This window comes from Bombyx mandarina, chromosome 08 (assembly GCF_030267445.1).
Source record: "Bombyx mandarina strain Sakado chromosome 08, ASM3026744v2".
In the NCBI taxonomy this organism is placed as follows: domain Eukaryota; kingdom Metazoa; phylum Arthropoda; class Insecta; order Lepidoptera; family Bombycidae; genus Bombyx; species Bombyx mandarina.
The window spans coordinates 10,104,463-10,123,457 of record NC_143215.1 but is presented as its reverse complement, the minus strand read 5'-3'; the positions used below and the strand labels follow the sequence as shown (position 1 = coordinate 10,123,457).

The window sequence follows — 18,995 nt, the reverse complement described above, 5'->3', positions numbered from 1 at the left end:
ATTTTACGACCTGGTAACTGACACCTTTAAGTCAAATCTTATTTTAATTTATATTCATATTTTAAGAAAAATGATATTATGAAGTGAAATGAAATGAAGATGATTAATTTGAGACATTAATCAACTGGGATGAAATGAAATGAGATGACATGTGAGGAAATATAATCTCAGGAAAATGGTGGTCATTTACTAAGATTTTTTCAGTGGACTTTTTGGAGGATCCCGAGAAGTGACGTCCAGCGGCTTTGTTTCATTTTCCCACATTTGTGCACTTTCACAGATATTAAAAAGTTAATAAACCACCGTTATTACACATTTAAACCCGAAGAAACACTAAATAGACAAAATAAAACAAATCACACAACTTCACTCCTCGCGTTCCCGCCAAAAGTTAAAGTATTTTTTTTAAGGGATTTTACGATCTGGTAACTGAGACCTTTAAGTCATGTCTTATTTTAAGTTATATTCATATTTTTATGAAAAATGATATTATAGAGTGAAATGAAATGAAGATGATTAATTTGAGACGTTAATCAACTAGGATGAAATTGAATGAAATGAGAGGAGATGATATGGAATGAAATATAATCTCAGTAAAATGGTGGTCATTTACTGAGATTTTTTCAGTGGACTTTTTGGAGGATCCCCAGAAATTACGTCCAGCGGCTTTGTTTCATTTTCCCACATTTGTGCACTTTCACAGATATTAAACAGTTAATAAACCACCGTTATTACATATTTAAGCCCGAAGAAACACTAAATAGACAAAATAAAACAAATCTATCTATCTCTTAGGTTTATGGCGTTTCTTTTTAGATTTCGCCAATGTCAAGTGTATTTAATACTCTGCTTTCTATAGCGGGCTTCGTGAACGAGCAAGGTCACAGGTATTCACTAAGAATTAAGTGAGTAGCTAAGAATGTTTGATGACAGGATCTCTGTTGATTTACCTAAAACAATATACATACAACATATATATACAGGGGTTAGTTCGATAACAGACAGACAAACTACAGCTTAATATTATTATGGTTAATTAAAAACAAATCACACAACTTCACTCCTCGCGTTCCCGCCAAAAAGTCCTTAAATTAATTATTTTCCCCCAAGTCCATACCACTACTAGTAGAGTGAGATCCCAGGGCCCCTAGACGTCACGTATTTTCCGGCGAACAAAATGTGGCCGATTGCGTCGTTGTGTTAGTATGTACTAAGAACGCATGCCTGCCTGCTACCTTGCTTAGACGGCCATTTTTCAGGAATTAAGTACTCAAGGTACATAAAATCATTACCTACTTCACGTAAATTCTGAAAGCTGATTTTTACGTATATTTTAGTCAACATCCTTAAAAATAAGTTGCCAATACTCCCAGACACTTTCCGTCGACCGAATTGCTTTGCAGACGCTTTAAATCTCCCAAAATAGTGACCTAACTTCACGTAAATTCTGAAAGCTGATTTTTATATATGTCCACCAGACAACTATTTTAAAACCTCTTACAAAAAGACAGACCGATCCAAGGGGCCAATCATCCCCTAAATTAAATTTAATACCTCTGTGGGTAAGAGCGCGAGGGCATTATCCACGCGCATGAGTTTTTTTATTTTTATTCCTACCTATGCTGATAGCCTTGAGAGGCTATTTCAGCTTCACCGTAACGTTTGTAGATGAGCTCACGGGGCTCAAACCGGAGAATTGCTAACACTACCCCTAGCAAGAGCAGTGCTTCGTAGAATCTACCACTGGATCGGAAACGTGACCCACTGAGAAGATCCGGCGAGAAACTCGGTGGGCTCGCGCATGAGACTGAGTGAGACATGTATTAGGATATATTCACTTCTCTGTCTCTCTATCTCTCTCTTACATTTGACTCATATCAATTAATTATTAATATTAAAAGAAAATCAGTTAAAAATAAAAAAGTCAGGTAAAATATTAATCAAATTATATATGGAAATTACCTATGCTGAAGCTTAGTTGAGCATTATGCCGCATAGTGCGCTCTTGTGCTGTGATTGGAAAACAGGGGATAAATTCAAATAAGACTTGACCTAAAGGTCTTAGTTACCAGGTCGTAAAATCCCTTAAAAAAGTTAAGTGCTTAATCTATGGTGCTGAGGGTTTTGCTTTGTTTACCTATCTATACCGTACCTATTTTCTACTTAGTTTAAACCAAAATCCGATATTAAAGTGTTTAAGTATAGTTATTGTATTGTGTTGGATGTATTGAAGTAAAACAACAATGGAAAGCGATTCTTTAAAATCGGACGTAGTAAATACAGTGAATTCAGAAGTGCAGCCTATTAATATTGAAAAAGACCCGAAACCTGTGACCACTGACTCAAGCTTGACTCAAGTGCCTATAGTATCTAATGTTCATGTGCTTGCTGAAACGCCCGTTGCGATTGACACGGCGAGTGCTTTAAAAGAAGTTCCAAAAACATCACCTAAAAAGCCCAAAAAAAGAAAACCCAAAGCAGCTCGCGATACAACTGCACCCCGTCAACCTCTCACAGGTTTAGCTCTTATTTTAGATGTCTTATTTTTACTTAATTCCTTATTAAAATCTTTTATTTACAATTTTAAGACAAACGAATATTCATATTTAAGGTTATGTAAGATTTTTAAATGAGAGAAGAGATCAATTGCGAGCACAACAGCCAGATTTGGGTTTTGCAGAATTGACCAGACAGTTAGCTAGCGAGTGGAGTAGACTTCCAGCTGAAGAAAAACAACAATACTTAGATGCTGCAGATCAGGATAAAGAAAGGTTAATCATTAATCAAGTACCTAATTTAAATTTCATGAGATGTAAATAATATATATTTGAAATTATTTTAAATACGAATAGTGTATTTTAAATTAACAGATATGTTAAAGAATGTGCGGAATACAAAAGAACAAATGCTTATAAAGAGTTCACAAAACAACAGTCTGATCTGCAAGATGGTAGCGTATCAAAGAAGTTACGGCAGGTTCCTCAAGTAGACACTTCAGTTTCTGGTAAATTCAATATTCTTTTAAAATTTTCTTTTTTCTTTTCTTTTTAAGAAGTCGTCGTGGCCTAAAGGATAAGACGTCCGGTGCATTCGTATCGAGTGATGCACTGGTGTTCGAATCCCGCAGGCGGGTACCAATTTTTCTAATGAAATACGTACTTAACAAATGTTCACGATTGACTTCCACGGTGAAGGAATAACATCGTGCAATAAAAATCAAACCTGCAAAATTATAATTTGCGTAATTACTGGTGGTAGGACCTCTTGTGAGTCCGCACGGGTAGGTACCACTGCCCCGCCTATTTCTGCCGTAAAGCAGTAATGCGTTTCGGTTTGAAGGGTGGGGCAGCCGTTGTGACTATACTGAGACCTTAGAACTATATCTCAAGGTGTGTGGCGCATGTACGTTGTAGATGTCTATGGGCTCCAGTAACCACTTAACACCAGGTGGGCTGTGAGCTCGTCCACATATATAAGCAATAAAAAAAAAAAAAACAATAGAGAACCATATAATCCATAAAAAATATTAGGCGCAACAATTTCTCAAAAACAAGACCAAGCATACGTCTGGTATTACGATCTTGCATGAAGAATCTAGCACATTAGTTTGATGGTTAGGACAGCTGTTATACAATACAATTGTAGTAGCATTTAGACATTCATGTTTACGACTCTAGACGACCATATAAACCTACATGAGCCGTGAGCTCATTTGCCCTTTTTATAAAGAATATAGTGGCATTTGTACCTTACATGAGATTAATTCATAATAACATTAATATTAAATTCAGTTTAAGGGGAGCTCTTTAAGCATTCATATAGATAGGCATTACATGCTTGCAAAACTAGATGTTGTAATACAATGTTAAAAAATGTTGAATATTGAAGTACACTAAAATTTCACTATTACGTAATATATATTATTATATATAAATTATATATAAATAAAATTAATCCAGCAATTAATTTAATCCAGCAACTTATTTGATAAAAAAGTGCTTTGACAAAAAACTAACAATACTTACACTTACTCTTATAGGGGGTACCCAACAACCAGGAGAAAGTACAATGTATACAGCTTCTACAACAAACATGTCTTCACGTCAGACTACCCCACCAAGACCAAGACCATGTATTAATCCTACATCTGTAAGTTCTGCAGTTTATATTGTCAGCATAAAAAGCATAAAGAATTGTTGAATACCTACTTAAATTCAAATTGAAAGATAAACAAAGTTTTGTAAAGTAGTAAATTTATTGTTACAGGGTGAAATGGAAATACCAATCTTCACAGACCAATTTCTGCAACATAACAAACTGAGAGAATCTGAGTTAAGACAATTAAGAAAGGCAAATTCAGATTACGAACAGCAGGTAAATGGAGCATGAATAGTCCAGCAGCTTTTTATGAGTATTTAATAGCATATTATGATGACTGACTGGCACTCACTGGTACCACCATCTTACCTATTTGGTAGGAGCTTAGTGGTCATGGACTCTTGTTTGAAAGATAGAACTTCAGCCATATTTACAATCGTCAAGATGGGTAACAACACCCATCTTGACGATTGTAAATATGGCTGAAGTCTTCACTTCTATGTCTCTCGGCTTCCTATTTGTTGACAGATGGCCTGTGCTACCAAAAAATATGTACACCACAATATTTATTGTTATTTATACTTCAATCTTACCAAGCACTAAAACGGTGCTTATATAGATAATGATTAAAAATTTTATAGACATATTTTGTACTTACATCAGAATGCAATCTTACATCGTCACGCAGAAGAGGTAAGCGGCGCTACATCGAAACTCAGAGCTGAAACAGCTGCAGCAGCTGAAAGGACTGCTGCTTTGCTTGCTCATAAACGTAGTCTGGTCGCAGCCTTAGTGCAAGGTCTTCAGACATTAGCTTTACCAGGTAGTCAATGTGTAATTATTCAACACTAATTTTATTGAGTAAATTGTCATTTTATGTTTTATTTATCAAAACCATGAGTTTCAAATTGACATTGTGACCATGTATTGTCATTGAAACTAATGCTTTGACTGAAACACTAGCTTTAAGCAGTGTATAAGGGTTCCATAACCTCTAAACACACCAGGAGTGCTTTTAGATGGTCTACTACATAAAGTATAGAAGTTTAGTAACAAAATCAAGAATTCGCTATTCACTAATACTGCTATGCATATTTATCATTCCCTTAAGGTTAAATTATTATTTTTTAATTGCTTAGATGGGTGGACGAGCTCACAGCCCACCTGGTATTAAGTGGTTACTGGAGCCCATAGACATCTATAACTTAAATGCGCCACCCATCTTGAGATATAAGTTCTAAGGTCTCAGTATAGTTACAATGGCTGCCCCACCCTTCATACCGAAACGCATTACTGCTTCACAGCGGAAATAGGCAGGGCGGTGGTGCCTACCTGTGCGGACTCACAAGAGGTCCTACCACCAGTATTTACGCAAATTATAATTATATATTATTCCTTCACCGTGGAAGTCAATCGTGAACATTTGTTGAGTATGTATTTCATTAGAAAAAATTAATTTCATTACAATTAGAATGTTGTGATATTTCAGTTTTTACATCATATGCATAATGAGCAATATAGACAGTTTGTTTGTTTTCAGGTGGACCAACTGGGGCTACTGAAGATAATATTGATGAATACATGGAAAAATTACAGAATCTCACTAACATAATAGATAATAAAAATACAGCAATAATTAAACAGGCTCGAGAGATTTTAAATAAAATAGAACTGCCAAATACCTAGACAGTTGTATTTTAGAAAAATAAAAAATGTTACAGATATTTAACAAATTTTATTTTATTTTGTATTAAAACACTATGATGACAAATTGTCTTATTTTACCAATATCTAACTAGCTGGCTAGTTGTGGTGTGGTCTGTGATATCATTTATACATGTGTAATATATTTATACAACACATATATGTATATTGTGGGCTTAAATATCTATCAAGAATATAAATTTATTTATTATTCCTAATCGGAAGAGTCATCATCATTAACTTTCTTATTAGCATCATTGCATTCTTTCTTTACTTCTCCAAAGTTGGGATCGAATTCATGTAGATTTTTTCTCCAAAGCTTTATTAACATATCCCATGACCGCCTACTATATTTCAAGTATTTATCTGGAGTCTTTGGTAGTTCTTTAGTCCTTTTGTTTCTGAAATAATTGTAAGTATTTGTTATGCGACTTTTTCACCTTATGACATGATAAATCCATTTTTTTTTTATTATATTATTTTTGATTACTTACAGTGGAATTTGTTGAACATAATTTTGATACCCAACTGTGTTTTTTCCATAATCAATTTGCTTTTGGCGCCTCTGTAGTACTTCAGGATCAGTCTCGTATTCGACCAATTTAACTACAAGATTTCTGAAATCATCAGTAATAATATATTTTTCTTGGAGTTTTTGTGAATTCGCTACTACTGTATCATAAAGGCGCAACATTAATCATGTACTTGTTAGACTTACCCGTATCAAATATAAAAAATGTGAAATCTGTAATGGGTCTTGAATTTATTATATGGTTCTTAAATGGGTCTTAATGGGTTTACTTTCAGACTACGCTATAATATAATAGCATAATACATACTATCTTACTGTTGGTAGGTCCTCTTTACTGGTGGTAGGACCTCTTGTGAGTCTGCACGGGTGGGTACCACCACCCTGCCTGTTTCTGCTGTGAAGCAGTAATGCGTTTTTCGGTTTGAAGGGTGGGGCAGTCGTTTTAACTATACTGAGACCTTGGAACTCATATCTCAAGGTGGTTTGGCGGCATTTACGTTGTAGATGTCTATGAGCTCCAGTAACCACTTAACACCAGGTGGGCTGTGAGCTCGTCCACCCATCTAAGCAATAAAAAAAACAGGCTAATAGATATCATCTCCTTATACCTATTCCTATTTATTTTAGAAATTAGATGATCTATAATATCTACTCTATTTTTGTATTTTTTCACAACGCGTACTATTTTCATCAATATGATTCTACTTTTTAATGAGTTTCATGATAGTATTCTATTATGGACAGACACCAGTAGTGCCAGGAGTACTTTTTTTCCTTTCTACTCACTGCAAGTCTAAGGGGCTATTTCAACTCTGCTGTGACTGTTAGGTGGACTCACAGGCTCATTGCCACAGCCATAATTGGCCCTAGGAAGAGCAGTGCCTCGCAGAAAGAGAACCAGATTCAATCCACTGAGAAGGTCAGTGGGTCTATGGGTTAGTTTGCTCATCACCAATCCTTAAACACAGCCCACTGAGTTTCACTTCGTAACTTCTCAGTGGAACAGATTCAGTGATACCTTCTGTGAAGCACTGCTCTTGCTAGGGCTAGTCTTAGGAAATTCTCTCAAGTTGAGCCCATGAGCTCATCTACCCTTTCAGGCGTAGCTGGTATAGCTTCTTAGATTATCAACGAATAGAGTTTGAAGCGGATAGTGACTGGTGTTTGTAAAGCCTAAAAGCACAGAGTGAATCCGGGATCTGACAAGACATGTTTCAGGTGATTGCAGCTTCGTGTTGCCCTGCCACCTGGCTCAGATATGTAACTAGCGGTAGTCACAATAAGAGGGTTTTTGTGTCCGCTTTTGAAACACATTTCATAACAAGTGTCTCATTTCTCTTGTAAATAAATTAAACAATGACGAAAAGTTAACAACTACATTATGTTTATTCAAACCCACAACATTAAATGATACAAAATGGATCAAAATCAATTTAAGACAACTAGTTTTAAAGATAATTAAGTTTGATTGTACCTGACATGTTACTCAATAACTTGTTACATTTCTTTATAAAGAAAATTGCAATGCATTATTTCATTGAACTATGAGATAGCATCTTTGATTGAACATAACCAAAGTAAAACTAAAATCTGACCTAGATTTCACTGGATTTCAATAAAAAAATTAATTCTTCTTAGGCAGTGGCTTGGCTCTGCCCCTGGTATTGCTAAAATCCATGGGCAGCTGTAACCACTCACCATCAGGTGGACACGTCCTTATGGATCCATTCGATCCAATAACCTTTGCATTAGACGTCTTCAGCTCTAACACTAGGAGCAGGCTTAGGAACCCTAAAATGGCCCTAAAATTCCTTGGGCCCGAGATCTGCTTCCAACACCTTGCAGACCGTTGAGCCCCACATACCCCGCGCGCCCCCTAGGCGCGGGGACCTCGTAGGAGGTTCGGCCCCCGGCCCGAAAAAAAAAAAGGCTTAGAGACCTCGGTAACCGTACCGAATTCGACAAAGAGGTCGACCTGCAACCTAACCAATACATTAGTCTGGCAAGAAACTCAGCGAGTCGCGATTCCAAATCAAATCAAAAATTTTTCAACATCAAAAAGAACTACCTCCAATTTACAAAAACTGGCCTTCGTCCTGAGAACATCTGGCAAGAAACTCAGCAGGCATGTCTTTTTTTTTAAGTATTAGATTTTTTTAAATATTCATTTTTACAAGATGTATTATAATGTAACAATTATTGCAATATTGAAATGCCCGGAGCGAGCAACTCATTCCCACTTTGTGCAATCTTCTAGATAATCATTGACTTAATAGTAAGCTTTCCGGAGGTAGCGGCCCGCCTGCATGCCGACTGCCGTCAGAAGCAGAAGGCACTGCGGCGGGTCATCGGCGAGGCCAAGTCTCAGAGCATGAAGACGCTCCTAGAGACGCTCGACCAGGATCCCTGGGGGCGCCCGTACCAAACGGTCCGCAAGAAATTGCGGCCGTGGGCGCTCCCGGTGACAGAGCGTCTCCAGCCTCAGCAGCTGCGGGAGATTGTCTCCGGGCTGTTCCCGCGGATGGAGAGGGATTTCGAGCCCCCCTCCATGGGCGCGCCGCCACGGGGTGATGCCCCTGCTGAGGTGGTCCCTCCGAGCATCTCGGAGGAGGAGATTCGTGCGGCCGTATCGAGGATGCGGAGGAAGGACGTGGCCCCCGGCCCTGACGGTGTTCATGGTCGGGTCTGGGATTTGGCCTTCGGTGCCCTTGGGGACCGGCTCGTGCGGCTCTTTGAAGCCTGCCTCGAGCCGGGACGGTTTCCGAAACAGTGGAAGACGGGCAGACTTGTTTTGCTGAGGAAGGAGGGACGCCCTGCAGACTCACCTGCGGGGTACCGTCCAATCGTGTTGCTGGACGAGGCGGGAAAACTGCTCGAGCGAGTGGTGGCCGCCCGCATCGTCCAGCACTTGGCGGGGGTGGGTCCCGATCTGTCAACGGAGCAGTTCGGATTCAGAGGGGGCCGCTCGACCATCGACGCGGTGATGCGCGTGCGCGCCCTCTCTGATGAGGCTGTCGGCCGGGGCGGGGTTGCACTGGCGGTGTCCCTGGACATCGCCAATGCGTTCAACACCCTGCCCTGGTCGGTGATCGCAGGGGCGCTGGAGTATCACGGCGTCCCTGCGTATCTCCGTCGGCTGATCGGGTCCTACCTCGAGGACAGGTCGGTCATGTGCACCGGGCACGGTGGGGCGGTGCTCCGCTTCGCCGTTGAGCGCGGTGTCCCACAGGGGTCGGTCCTTGGCCCTCTCTTGTGGAACATCGGCTACGACTGGGTCCTGCGGGGTGCCCTTAGCGCTCCTCTCCCGGGTCTGAGCGTAGTTTGTTACGCGACGACACCTTGGTCGTGGCCCGGGGTAGGGACTTGCGCGAGTCTGCCCGTCTTTCCTGCGCGGGGGTGGCCTTCGTTGTCGGCAGGATCCGAAGGCTGGGTCTGGAGGTGGCGTTCGATAAATCCCAGGCCCTGTTGTTCCACGGGGCCCGGAGAGCGCCGCCTCAGGGGGCCCACCTCGTGATCGGAGGCGTTCGCGTCGAGATCGAGGCGACCGGGTTGTGGTACCTCGGCCTCGTACTGGACGGTCGTTGGAGCTTCCGTGCTCACTTCGAAAGATTGGGTTCCCGACTGATGGCAGCCGCCGGCTCGCTGAGTCGGCTGTTGCCAAACGTCGGGGGTCCCGACATGGAGGTGCGCCGCCTCTACACGGGGGTGGTGCGGTCAATGGCACTGTACGGGGCGCCCGTATGGTGCCACGCCCTGACCCGTGACAACGTCGCAGCGTTGCGACGTCCGCAGCGCGCGATTGCGGTCAGGGCGGTTCGTGGGTACCGCACCGTCTCGTTCGAGGCGGCGTGCGTGCTCGCCGGGACACCTCCCTGGGACCTGGCGCTTGCTGCGGATTACGCGTGGCGATGTGATCTCCGCTCCAGGGGGGAGCCGCGTCCCGGCGCGGCGGAAGTTCGAGCGCGGAAGCTTCAATCTCGGCGTGCCGTGCTCGAGGCGTGGTCTCGCCGCCTGGTGGACCCCGCCTACGGGCGACGGACCGTCGAGGCGATCCGCCCGATCCTCTCGGACTGGGTGAATCGCGACCGAGGACGTCTCACCTTCCGAGCGACGCAGGTGCTCACGGGACACGGCTGTTTCGGTCGCTACCTGCACCTCGTCGCCCGGAGGGAGCCGACGCCGAAGTGCCACCATTGCAGTGGCTGCAACGAGGACACGGCGGAGCACACGCTCGCGTGCTGCCCCGCTTTCGCAGAGCAGCGCCGCGTCCTCGTTGCAAAAATAGGACCGGACTTGTCGCTTCCGACCGTCGTGGCTGCGATTCTCGGCAGCGATGAGTCCTGGCAGGCGATGCTCGACTTCTGCGAGTCCACCATCTCGCAGAAGGAGGCGGCGGAACGGGAGAAGGAGAACTCTTCCTCCCTCTCGGTGCCGTGCCGCCGCCGTCGAGCCGGGGGTCGGAGGAGGGCGTTTGTCCAGCTCCGGCCCCTATGAGGAGTCAGTCTCCTCCCGGTGATGGTCACGGGGCGACCTAAGGGGGCTGAGACTGCGCCGCACGCTACCGTCACTCTAGCGCGCTGGCACCAGGAGGACGGGACGACGCGTCGGCGGCTGCGGACTGCGATGCGGTCCGCATTTTCGTCGTCGCTGTCGTCGCCGAACATACTGTGGAAGAGCAACCCGGTCGGCGGTGTATCGCGTTCCGACCCGGCAGGCTGGTTCTGGCCCAGCGGGGTATCCCGGAATACCAGCGGCATCGCCCGGGCGGCCTGAAGGGCCGGCGTACCGCGGAGACTGACGTCGTTGGTCGTCGACTATCGCCTCGACGACCCGTCGGTCGGGCGTCCTCGGGGTGGCGCCGCGTGTCTGGTTGTAGTGTTGACCGCGGGAACCCCCCTACTCTGACCGGGTTTTGACCCCGGACGGAGATCGGACGCCGGGTGTAAGAGTGCAGGGGAGTCGTTTAGTGGGTGGGCCCTAAATTCCTTGGGCCCGCGGTCTGCTCTCAACACCTGCAGATCGTTGAGTCTCACATACCCCGCGCGCTCCCTAGGCGCGGGACCTCGTAGGAGGTTCGGCCCTCGGCCCGGAAAAAAAAAAAAAAAAAAATTTGAAGCTTTATTGCACAGATGTTCTTTAATAGTTTTCTTAAACCTATTTATATGTAGGTTCTGAACATCTTGTGGGATTTATTGTACAGGCACAAACAAACACCCGAATGAATTTCCGGTCCAATGATTCCGATCCGGTAGTAGATTCATTCGCGAAGCAATTGCTCTTGAGTTGTTAGGTCTCCTTTGGAGGCACTCTGGCAGTTGTTAGAAAATCCCAGCCCTCCTGGCTGAGCCTTTGCTTGCCCACCTGTCCTAGTGAAACTGGAAAGGCCTCCGGGCCACCAGAATCTTTCAATCATAAAAAAAGAAAACCATCAGGTGGACCGTATGCACATCTGCCTACAAGGGCAACAAAAAAAATTAACAAAATCGAAGTTTCTTAATTAAATTTGTTCTCAGGTGCTCACTTTAAGCCCTGTATACCTATTGAATATTTCCTCTTATAGTTCCCTAATACACTCCAAAATAATTACCCTTCATTTTCAACATCTGATTTGAGCTTCTTTCTGTTTTTTGAGTCTTCTCCACTGTGAGTTATAGAGTTCATGGATTTATCTGTAACTGAAAGTATGAAAAAAATTATAAAGCCTTTTCTAAAACTTACGATATTCCTCCACAGAGCACCAGAATTAAAATAAATATAACAATGCGTCTAACTATTAAAAGTTAGGTCTAACTAAATATTTTAGGGTTATATGATCATATTACTGTGTGGTGGTTGAACTTTTTACCTGTAATCTTGTCCTCAGATTCTTCATGTTCAAGTCTCCTTTTTTATAACAGCTTGCCATAGTTTCACAGGGCTATATTTATCATTTCATTTAAGTGTCAGACTTACACTAAAACTAATTCGAAATAGTTTTGTTGTGAAATTGATTGACGAAGAATAGTAATGTAAAATGATTAGACTACGGAATTATTATAACGACACATAGTGTTTTAGTATTTACTTATTTTATCAGGGTTCGTTAGTAGACAATGCACAGGGCTAAATTTAAGTTTACCCATGTATTTGTTGTGTTTGTGCAATAAATTTTTATTTCGCTTATATTAAGTATTTAATTCTTTGGTTCTTATCTATTCTAAAATCATTGATCGAAAGCTCATCACAGAACACTATACTGCTATGTTCATTCTTAAATTCTTAAATATTTAAAGAAACTTCTAAAATAAACAGTCAACGAAAAATTAAATGAGGCAACAAATTTTTTAAGTGATATGCTATTTTTAAAGCAAAGGAAACATAGCCCATACACTTTATACATAGAAATACAATTATAATATGAGGTTAGATAAACAATATAACTGTTGGTGCTAGATGAAATGATATGAAACAACAACTCAGAAAATTATTGAAAATTTGATTTTAATGAGCGCTCAGAATCGAGTTCCGTTGACTTTTTGGAGGAAAAAATTCCAGAAGTCAACAGGTGATAAAGGTGTTAAATATTGTAGATATTTCAAAATCATCAGATAATTTAAAATTTTCAAAAAATATTGATTCTTTTTATTGTAATTTTCAACTACTAACTCTACACCAATGAAGTTTAAAGGTCTATGCTCTACACCTACATACAGCCTATGTCACAGTTGGAATCATAATCTATGGTTGGAATCATAAATTTAAACACATTACATATTTGGTTGGAATTAAAATATTATTATAGACGTTGGACTTTTTGGCGGGAGCGCGAGGAGTGAAGTTCTGTGATTTGTTTTATTTTGTCTATTTCGTGTTTCTTCATGTTTAAATGTGTAATAGAATAGAAAAGCCGTTTATTCCATACAATTACATTTTATTTTATTTTTTAGTGTATTTAGTAATAATATTATGCATGGACCCCTCTCAGGTAAAGGCCTCCTCCAAAGATTTCCATTTTGTTTTGTGTCTGGCGACATAAATCCAGTGTAGTCCAGCAACTTTTCTAATGTCGCCATGTCGTCCTCCCAGCGCGTGTACTGTCTACCGACGCGCCGCTTGCCCTGTGGACCGTCCCATGCAGTTATTTTAGATGTCCATCTCCCATCCCCGAGTCCTGCTACGTGGCCAGCCCACTTAAATTTCAATCTTTGAGCATATTCGAGAGCATCCACTGTTTTGGTTATGCTTCTTATCTTTCTATGACGGATTCTGTGTGTCTTTCTTATGTTGAGCATGCTGCGTTCAATTCCCCTCTGGCACGTTATTAATTTATTTTTTATGTTACACGTAAATGTCCACGTCTGGCAACCGTATGTAAGACACGGCAATATACAAGTGTCCATCATTTTCTTTTTCACTTCTGTTGGCATGTTACTTTTCATTACTTCTTTGTAACTCCAGAACTTATTCCAAGTAATTCTTAATCTGCGCTCCACCTCTAGTTCATTGCTATTGTTGTGAAGCGCTATCTGCTTTCCTGAGTAGATTATTGTTCCACGTACTGTATTGGTTTGTGTTCTAGTGAGATGGTTCTTCTACAACTGTTTGTCATGATGTTTGTTTTTTTCAGGTTACGAGGGCGGCACTGAAAATTTCGGGAATTAACGAAGTGACACAACCTTACTATTTAAAAATGCTTTTCGAAGTATTCTCCGCGAAATTTGACACATTTTTCCATACGATGGAACCAATCATTGAAGCAACCATTCCATTCAGAAGTTGGGGTCTCCAAAATGGCCGTTTTGTAGGCGTCCACAGCTTCTTCAGGTGATGAAAATCTCTGTCCATGCAATTTATTCTTTATTTTAGGGAAAGTATAGAATCATTACGGCTTAGGTCGGGGCTGTACGGCGGATGGTCTAATAATTCTATGTTTTCTTGCTCTAAAAACTCTTTTGTTCTGTGCGCGGTGTGAGGACTCCCATTGTCGTGATGGAGGATGATGCGGCAGTTGCAGTTCTCTTTACGGAGTTCAGAAACGACCTGTGGCAAACAAATGCTAGCATACCATTCTGCATTAACTGTTCTTTGTCCCTCAAGAGGAATAGTCGTAACATGGCCGGTTTTGGAGACAAACGTGGCCACCATTTTTTTTGTTGGCTTTAACTCATTTTCGAACACCCAAACTCGTGACTGGTTTTTTGTTTCGGGTTCGTACGCGTATATCCAGGATTCGTCACCTGATACAATGTTGTATACAGCATTTGAGGATCCTGCGTGGAATCTTTCGAGAGTTCTGACGCACCAAGTAACGCGAGCCGCTTTTTGCTCTTCACAGAGCGAATGCGGTATCCATCGGGAAAACAACTTTTTTACACCTAATTGTTCATGCAAGATTATTTGTATTTGACTCATGGCAGTGTCTAAAGTTGCCTGAATTTCGCGGTATGTCACATGTCGATCTTCCTCAATCAGCTTACGCACAGCATCAACGTTTTCTTGGGTGACTGCAGTTTTTGGACGACCTTGACGGGGATCATCACTGAGCTTGACACGTCCACGTTGAAACTCAGCAAACCAGCGATAAATTGTGGTTTGGATGGGGCTTCATCACCAAATGCAGAAATCATCCGGTCAACTCACTGTTTTTGTGTTAAACCACTTCGAAAGTCATAATAAATCATCGCTCTTGAATTTTCTCGAGTCAATTCCATTTTCTCAACGACTAAACAAGTTTGACAAAGCCTCGTGACAAGACCGAGAATGTTTTTTTAAATAAATAATGGTATTCGATTTTTAAAACCAAGGAGTTTTCAATCAAAAAGATTTTAATATGACAGGAACAGTAGAAATATTCGATTCCCGATACTTTTAGTGCAGCCTAGTAATTTCTAATCCAACTTGTCTGCTAGCTTCATGTAATGATTGTGTCATGCGCTCTAAGTTACCACCAGTTTCAGATAGCAGTACCAAGTCATCTGCGAACCTTAGATGACTTAGGCATTCACCTTTGATATACAAGCCATACTTTTTCCAGTCTAATTGATTTATAATTGATTCCAATACTGCAATAAATAGTTTTGGAGACAATGGATCCCCTTGTCTCACTCCTCTATTAATTTTGAAATCAGAGCCAATTGTTTCCAGTTTGACTTTACTGACACTGTTGTTATATATATTTTTTATAACTTGTATATGCTCACTTTCCACCCCTTGTTGATTTAATGCCTCCCATATGCTTGTGTGTGAAATGCTGTCGAAAGCCTTCTGGTAATCTATAAAAGCTATATAGAGCGGTCTTTGCTTCTCTTGGTATTTTTCTTTAATAAGTTCCAGCGTGTGTATGTGATCTACGGTTGAATATCCCTTACGGAAGCCAGCTTGCTCTATGGGCTATCTCTTTTCTTAAGTTTCAGATATTCTTCGATTAATTATGGAAGAGAAAAGCTTGCAAGCAGTTGCCAAAAGGTTTATTGGCCTGTAATTGCTGATGTCATTAGGGTTACCTTTTTTATACAGCAAGATTATAATGGACTCTGACCATTGTGCAGGTGTATTCGCAGTTTTGAGTATCAGATAAAATAATGAAGCCAGTGGTGATGCAAGTATATCACATCCATGTTTAATTGCTTCATCAGTAATGAAATCTGGGCCTGGGCTCTTCTCCAATTTTAACTTATTAGCTGCTTGTATAATCTCAAGTTCCTATAAATAGTTTATTATTTTCGGGGTTGTTGTATGCTTCCTGTTTGTTGTTGTTTATTTGTTGTATATTCGCACCGTATAAGTTTTTATAAATTCTGTAGCAATATTAATTATATCTCTACGGCTGTGGGTTGTTTGTCCTGATTGGTTTAATTTCTCAATCCAAGTTTTATTTGTTCGAAATTATTTTATTAGTTTTTTTTTTTTTTTTTTCCCTGTGTAAGGTAAGTTTGTATTTTTTGATTCCGGTAGTTTTTATAGTCATATTTTATGTATTTACTCGTCAGTTTATAAATAAGGGTGAGACCGATATATTAGTATTCATTATGATATTCGTAATACAGCTTGTATTCGTGTATCGGTAATCCGTCGAATTCTGATATGCTAATATTCCGTATTACTCTATTCATAATATTAGCCAACTCACATCGGTCGGGTTGTATCTATCACTCGAAAATATACTGGCATACGCCGTACGTGTCTCGCGGATATCTGTCTATCACATTCATAACAATACTGCATGCGCTAAGAGAAGGTGAGATAAACTACATGTTTACATATTGAGCAATAAAAATAAGTACATAACATTATGAGTATAAGGACTATTTTTTAATTCAACTTTTTACATGTCAAAGATGCTAGTGGGAATTTTTAAATGCATTACTTTTTAATGTTTGAACCTTCATTTCTTGATTCAACTAAAGATTCTACTCAAGGCAAAATAGTGCATTTTACATTTATTGGAATAAAATCGGTGAGCTTTATTTTCATTATTTTAATTTTATTTTCTGTTTCCTTTGAATTAGTTGGTTTTAAAACGATGATTTGAAAAACGAAAGTAGGTACGGTAGTTGACATTGTTTACCAATTTCATAAATTAAATTTTTTTACACAAAATGTAATACTGCCACAACTAAATTAAGTGTTTTTACGTAATAAATTATGATGACAATATATTTTTGCGGTGGTATTTAATTATCTTCTACGGATTTCTCAAAATTTAAATAAAAGTTTGATTTTTTTGATTTTTTTTTATGAAGTTTGATTTGAATCGAAATGACTTTCTAAACAAACGGTTCGTGGATTATAATATTATAGATGTTGTGTGCCCACTAGCCACCTCAGTACCATGTGAGAGGATTTTTTCAAAAAATTAAAAAAAAAATTTTCAAAGTTTCTAAACTTATTTCTGACCGACGTAACAGGCTTTCGGTAGAAAAAGTAAAAAAGCTGATATTTTTATGCACCAATAAGAAATAAATAATATTACTAACTTGTTGTTTATATTAATGTACAATGTTGACCAAATTCTGATTTAATAATAATATTCATTTTAATGTACATAATATTACTTGTAAAATATTTAGTATGAAGTCAAATTCCTAGATACAATATACTATTTATATTATTAACTAGCTGACCCGGCAGACTTCGTAGGACCTCAATCGATAAATAAAAGACCTAAGCTTTTGTATAAAATAAACTTAAAACAAACAAAAGGAATCCGTCCGACGGGGGACACATCAAAGGAAAAACAAAATTGTTATTTTTATTTAATTCCAAGCATTTTCATATTTATTTTACCTTTTAAACCTTCTCTGGACTTCCACAAACAATTCAAGACCAAAATTAGCCAAATCGGTCCAGCCGTTCTCGAGTTTTAGCGAGACTAACGAACAGCATTTCGTTTTTATTTATATAATACCTTAACTAATACGTGAATATCCTGATATCTTAATATACTTCAATAAAACGGATAAACGAGTTAAACTTAATACGGTACGAATACCGTATTAAGTGTATTAATAATCATTAACTTATTTCACGAATACCGTATTAAGTTTAACTCGTTTACCCGTTTTATCGAAGTATATTAAGATATCAGGATATTCACGTATTCGTTAAAGGTATTATAATATTACATCATGAATATATTAGTATTCGCTAATATTGATAAATATCGGTATTAACCCATCTTTATTTATAAAGTGCTCATATGTTCGTTTTTTTCTAATCGTGACTTCCTTGGCGTTTTTTGTAACATTTGTCTCTTATTTAATAACGTAATTGTCTTTGTCCTCTCTGAGAGAATTTTGTGTCTAGTAGAGGTATTCTTAACCTGTCGTGTTTTTGACTGACTGACTTTGATAATATATAATAATTTGTTATAAAAATCTTGCACTGTCGTCTCCAATTTATAGTCGACGAAGTTTGATGATATCTGATGCCTCAGATTTTGCTTGTATGCTTCAATTTCTTCTCTCGTTTTTAAAGTACTATTGCGGTTGTTAGTAAATTTTATTCGACTTTTCTTTGATACTTTTAAAGTTATTGTAGCTCTTACCATTCTATGGTCTGTAGAGAAGTTAGGGTTCAGCTTTTCTATATTTAGGAATAGCTTACACTTGACAGTATATAGTCGATTTCATTCTTGTGTACTCCGCTGGGTGATGACATCATACTTTATTTCTTTCAGGGCTTCTTCGAGCTCTAATAGTCTTTCAAATGAAGAGAGTGTTTTTGCGTTATATGTTGGTTGTATAATTTGTTTGTTGATAGATTTCTGGATTTTGGACAATTTCTAATTGTTTCTTTGAAGGTTGTGGTCAATCTCTTCCACGGTGACCAGCCGGCTTGTTACCGTGTAATAACGGTGGTTTATTAACTGTTTAATATCTGTGAAAGTGCACAAATATGGGAAAATGAAATAAAGCCGCTGGACGTAACTTCTCGGGATCCTCCAAAAAGTCCACTGAAAAAATCTCAGTAAATGATCACCATTTTACTGAGATTATATTTCATCCCATATCATCTCATTTCATTTAATTTCATCCCAGTTGATTAATGTCTCAAATTAATCATCTTCATTTTATTTCTCTCCATTTTATCATTTTCATAAAAAAATAATATAAATTAAATAAGACGTGACTTAAAAGTCTTAGTAAACAAGTTATAAAATCCCTTTAAAAAAATTATAGAA

The 18,995-nt window shown here is 39.7% G+C and overlaps 2 protein-coding genes across 6 annotated transcripts; one reads left to right on the top strand and one right to left on the bottom strand.

Annotated features, from left to right (window-relative positions):
• The first annotated feature begins 2,077 nt into the window (after positions 1-2,077).
• Positions 2,078-5,792, top strand: Hmg-2 (High mobility group protein 2). Its single transcript, XM_028183621.2, has 7 exons — positions 2,078-2,517; positions 2,612-2,771; positions 2,871-3,004; positions 4,040-4,149; positions 4,267-4,374; positions 4,762-4,921; positions 5,639-5,792. Exons 1-7 carry the CDS (start codon positions 2,244-2,246, stop codon positions 5,782-5,784), a joined length of 1,092 nt encoding a protein of 363 aa, XP_028039422.2. The 5' UTR covers positions 2,078-2,243; the 3' UTR covers positions 5,785-5,792.
• A 21-nt stretch (positions 5,793-5,813) lies between these two features.
• On the bottom strand, positions 5,814-12,660 carry Slbp (Stem-loop binding protein). 5 transcript variants are annotated; one of them, XM_089729486.1, is made up of 5 exons: positions 12,453-12,656; positions 12,180-12,293; positions 11,922-12,003; positions 6,297-6,419; positions 5,814-6,203 (listed from the first exon to the last, which is right to left on the bottom strand). In XM_089729486.1, exons 3-5 carry the CDS (start codon positions 11,993-11,995, stop codon positions 6,017-6,019), a joined length of 384 nt encoding a protein of 127 aa, XP_089585612.1. In that variant the 5' UTR covers positions 11,996-12,003; positions 12,180-12,293; positions 12,453-12,656; the 3' UTR covers positions 5,814-6,016. The 5 variants fall into 5 exon arrangements, with proteins under 5 accessions (XP_089585612.1, XP_028039423.2, XP_028039424.2 ...); XM_028183622.2 differs by having other exon boundaries at positions 11,922-12,009; positions 12,399-12,655; XM_028183623.2 differs by having other exon boundaries at positions 11,922-12,009; positions 12,453-12,655.
• Between the last annotated feature and the right edge of the window lie 6,335 nt (positions 12,661-18,995).

What these genes read in the sequence shown, in the direction of transcription:
- Hmg-2 (XM_028183621.2), top strand. Translation starts at nt 2,244, where the DNA reads ATGGAAAGCGATTCTTTAAAATCGGACGTAGTAAATACAGTGAATTCA. An exon ending in ACCCCGTCAACCTCTCACAG is followed by an intron (nt 2,518 to 2,611) that starts GTTTAGCTCTTA and finishes TTCATATTTAAG; the next exon opens with GTTATGTAAGATTTTTAAAT. An exon ending in ATTCAGATTACGAACAGCAG is followed by an intron (nt 4,375 to 4,761) that starts GTAAATGGAGCA and finishes TACTTACATCAG; the next exon opens with AATGCAATCTTACATCGTCA.
- Slbp (XM_089729484.1), bottom strand. Translation starts at nt 11,995, where the DNA reads ATGAACTCTATAACTCACAGTGGAGAAGACTCAAAAAACAGAAAGAAG. An exon ending in TCAGATGTTGAAAATGAAGG is followed by an intron (nt 6,420 to 11,921) that starts GTAATTATTTTG and finishes TGATGATTTCAG; the next exon opens with AAATCTTGTAGTTAAATTGG. An exon ending in TATGTTCAACAAATTCCACT is followed by an intron (nt 6,204 to 6,296) that starts GTAAGTAATCAA and finishes CAATTATTTCAG; the next exon opens with AAACAAAAGGACTAAAGAAC.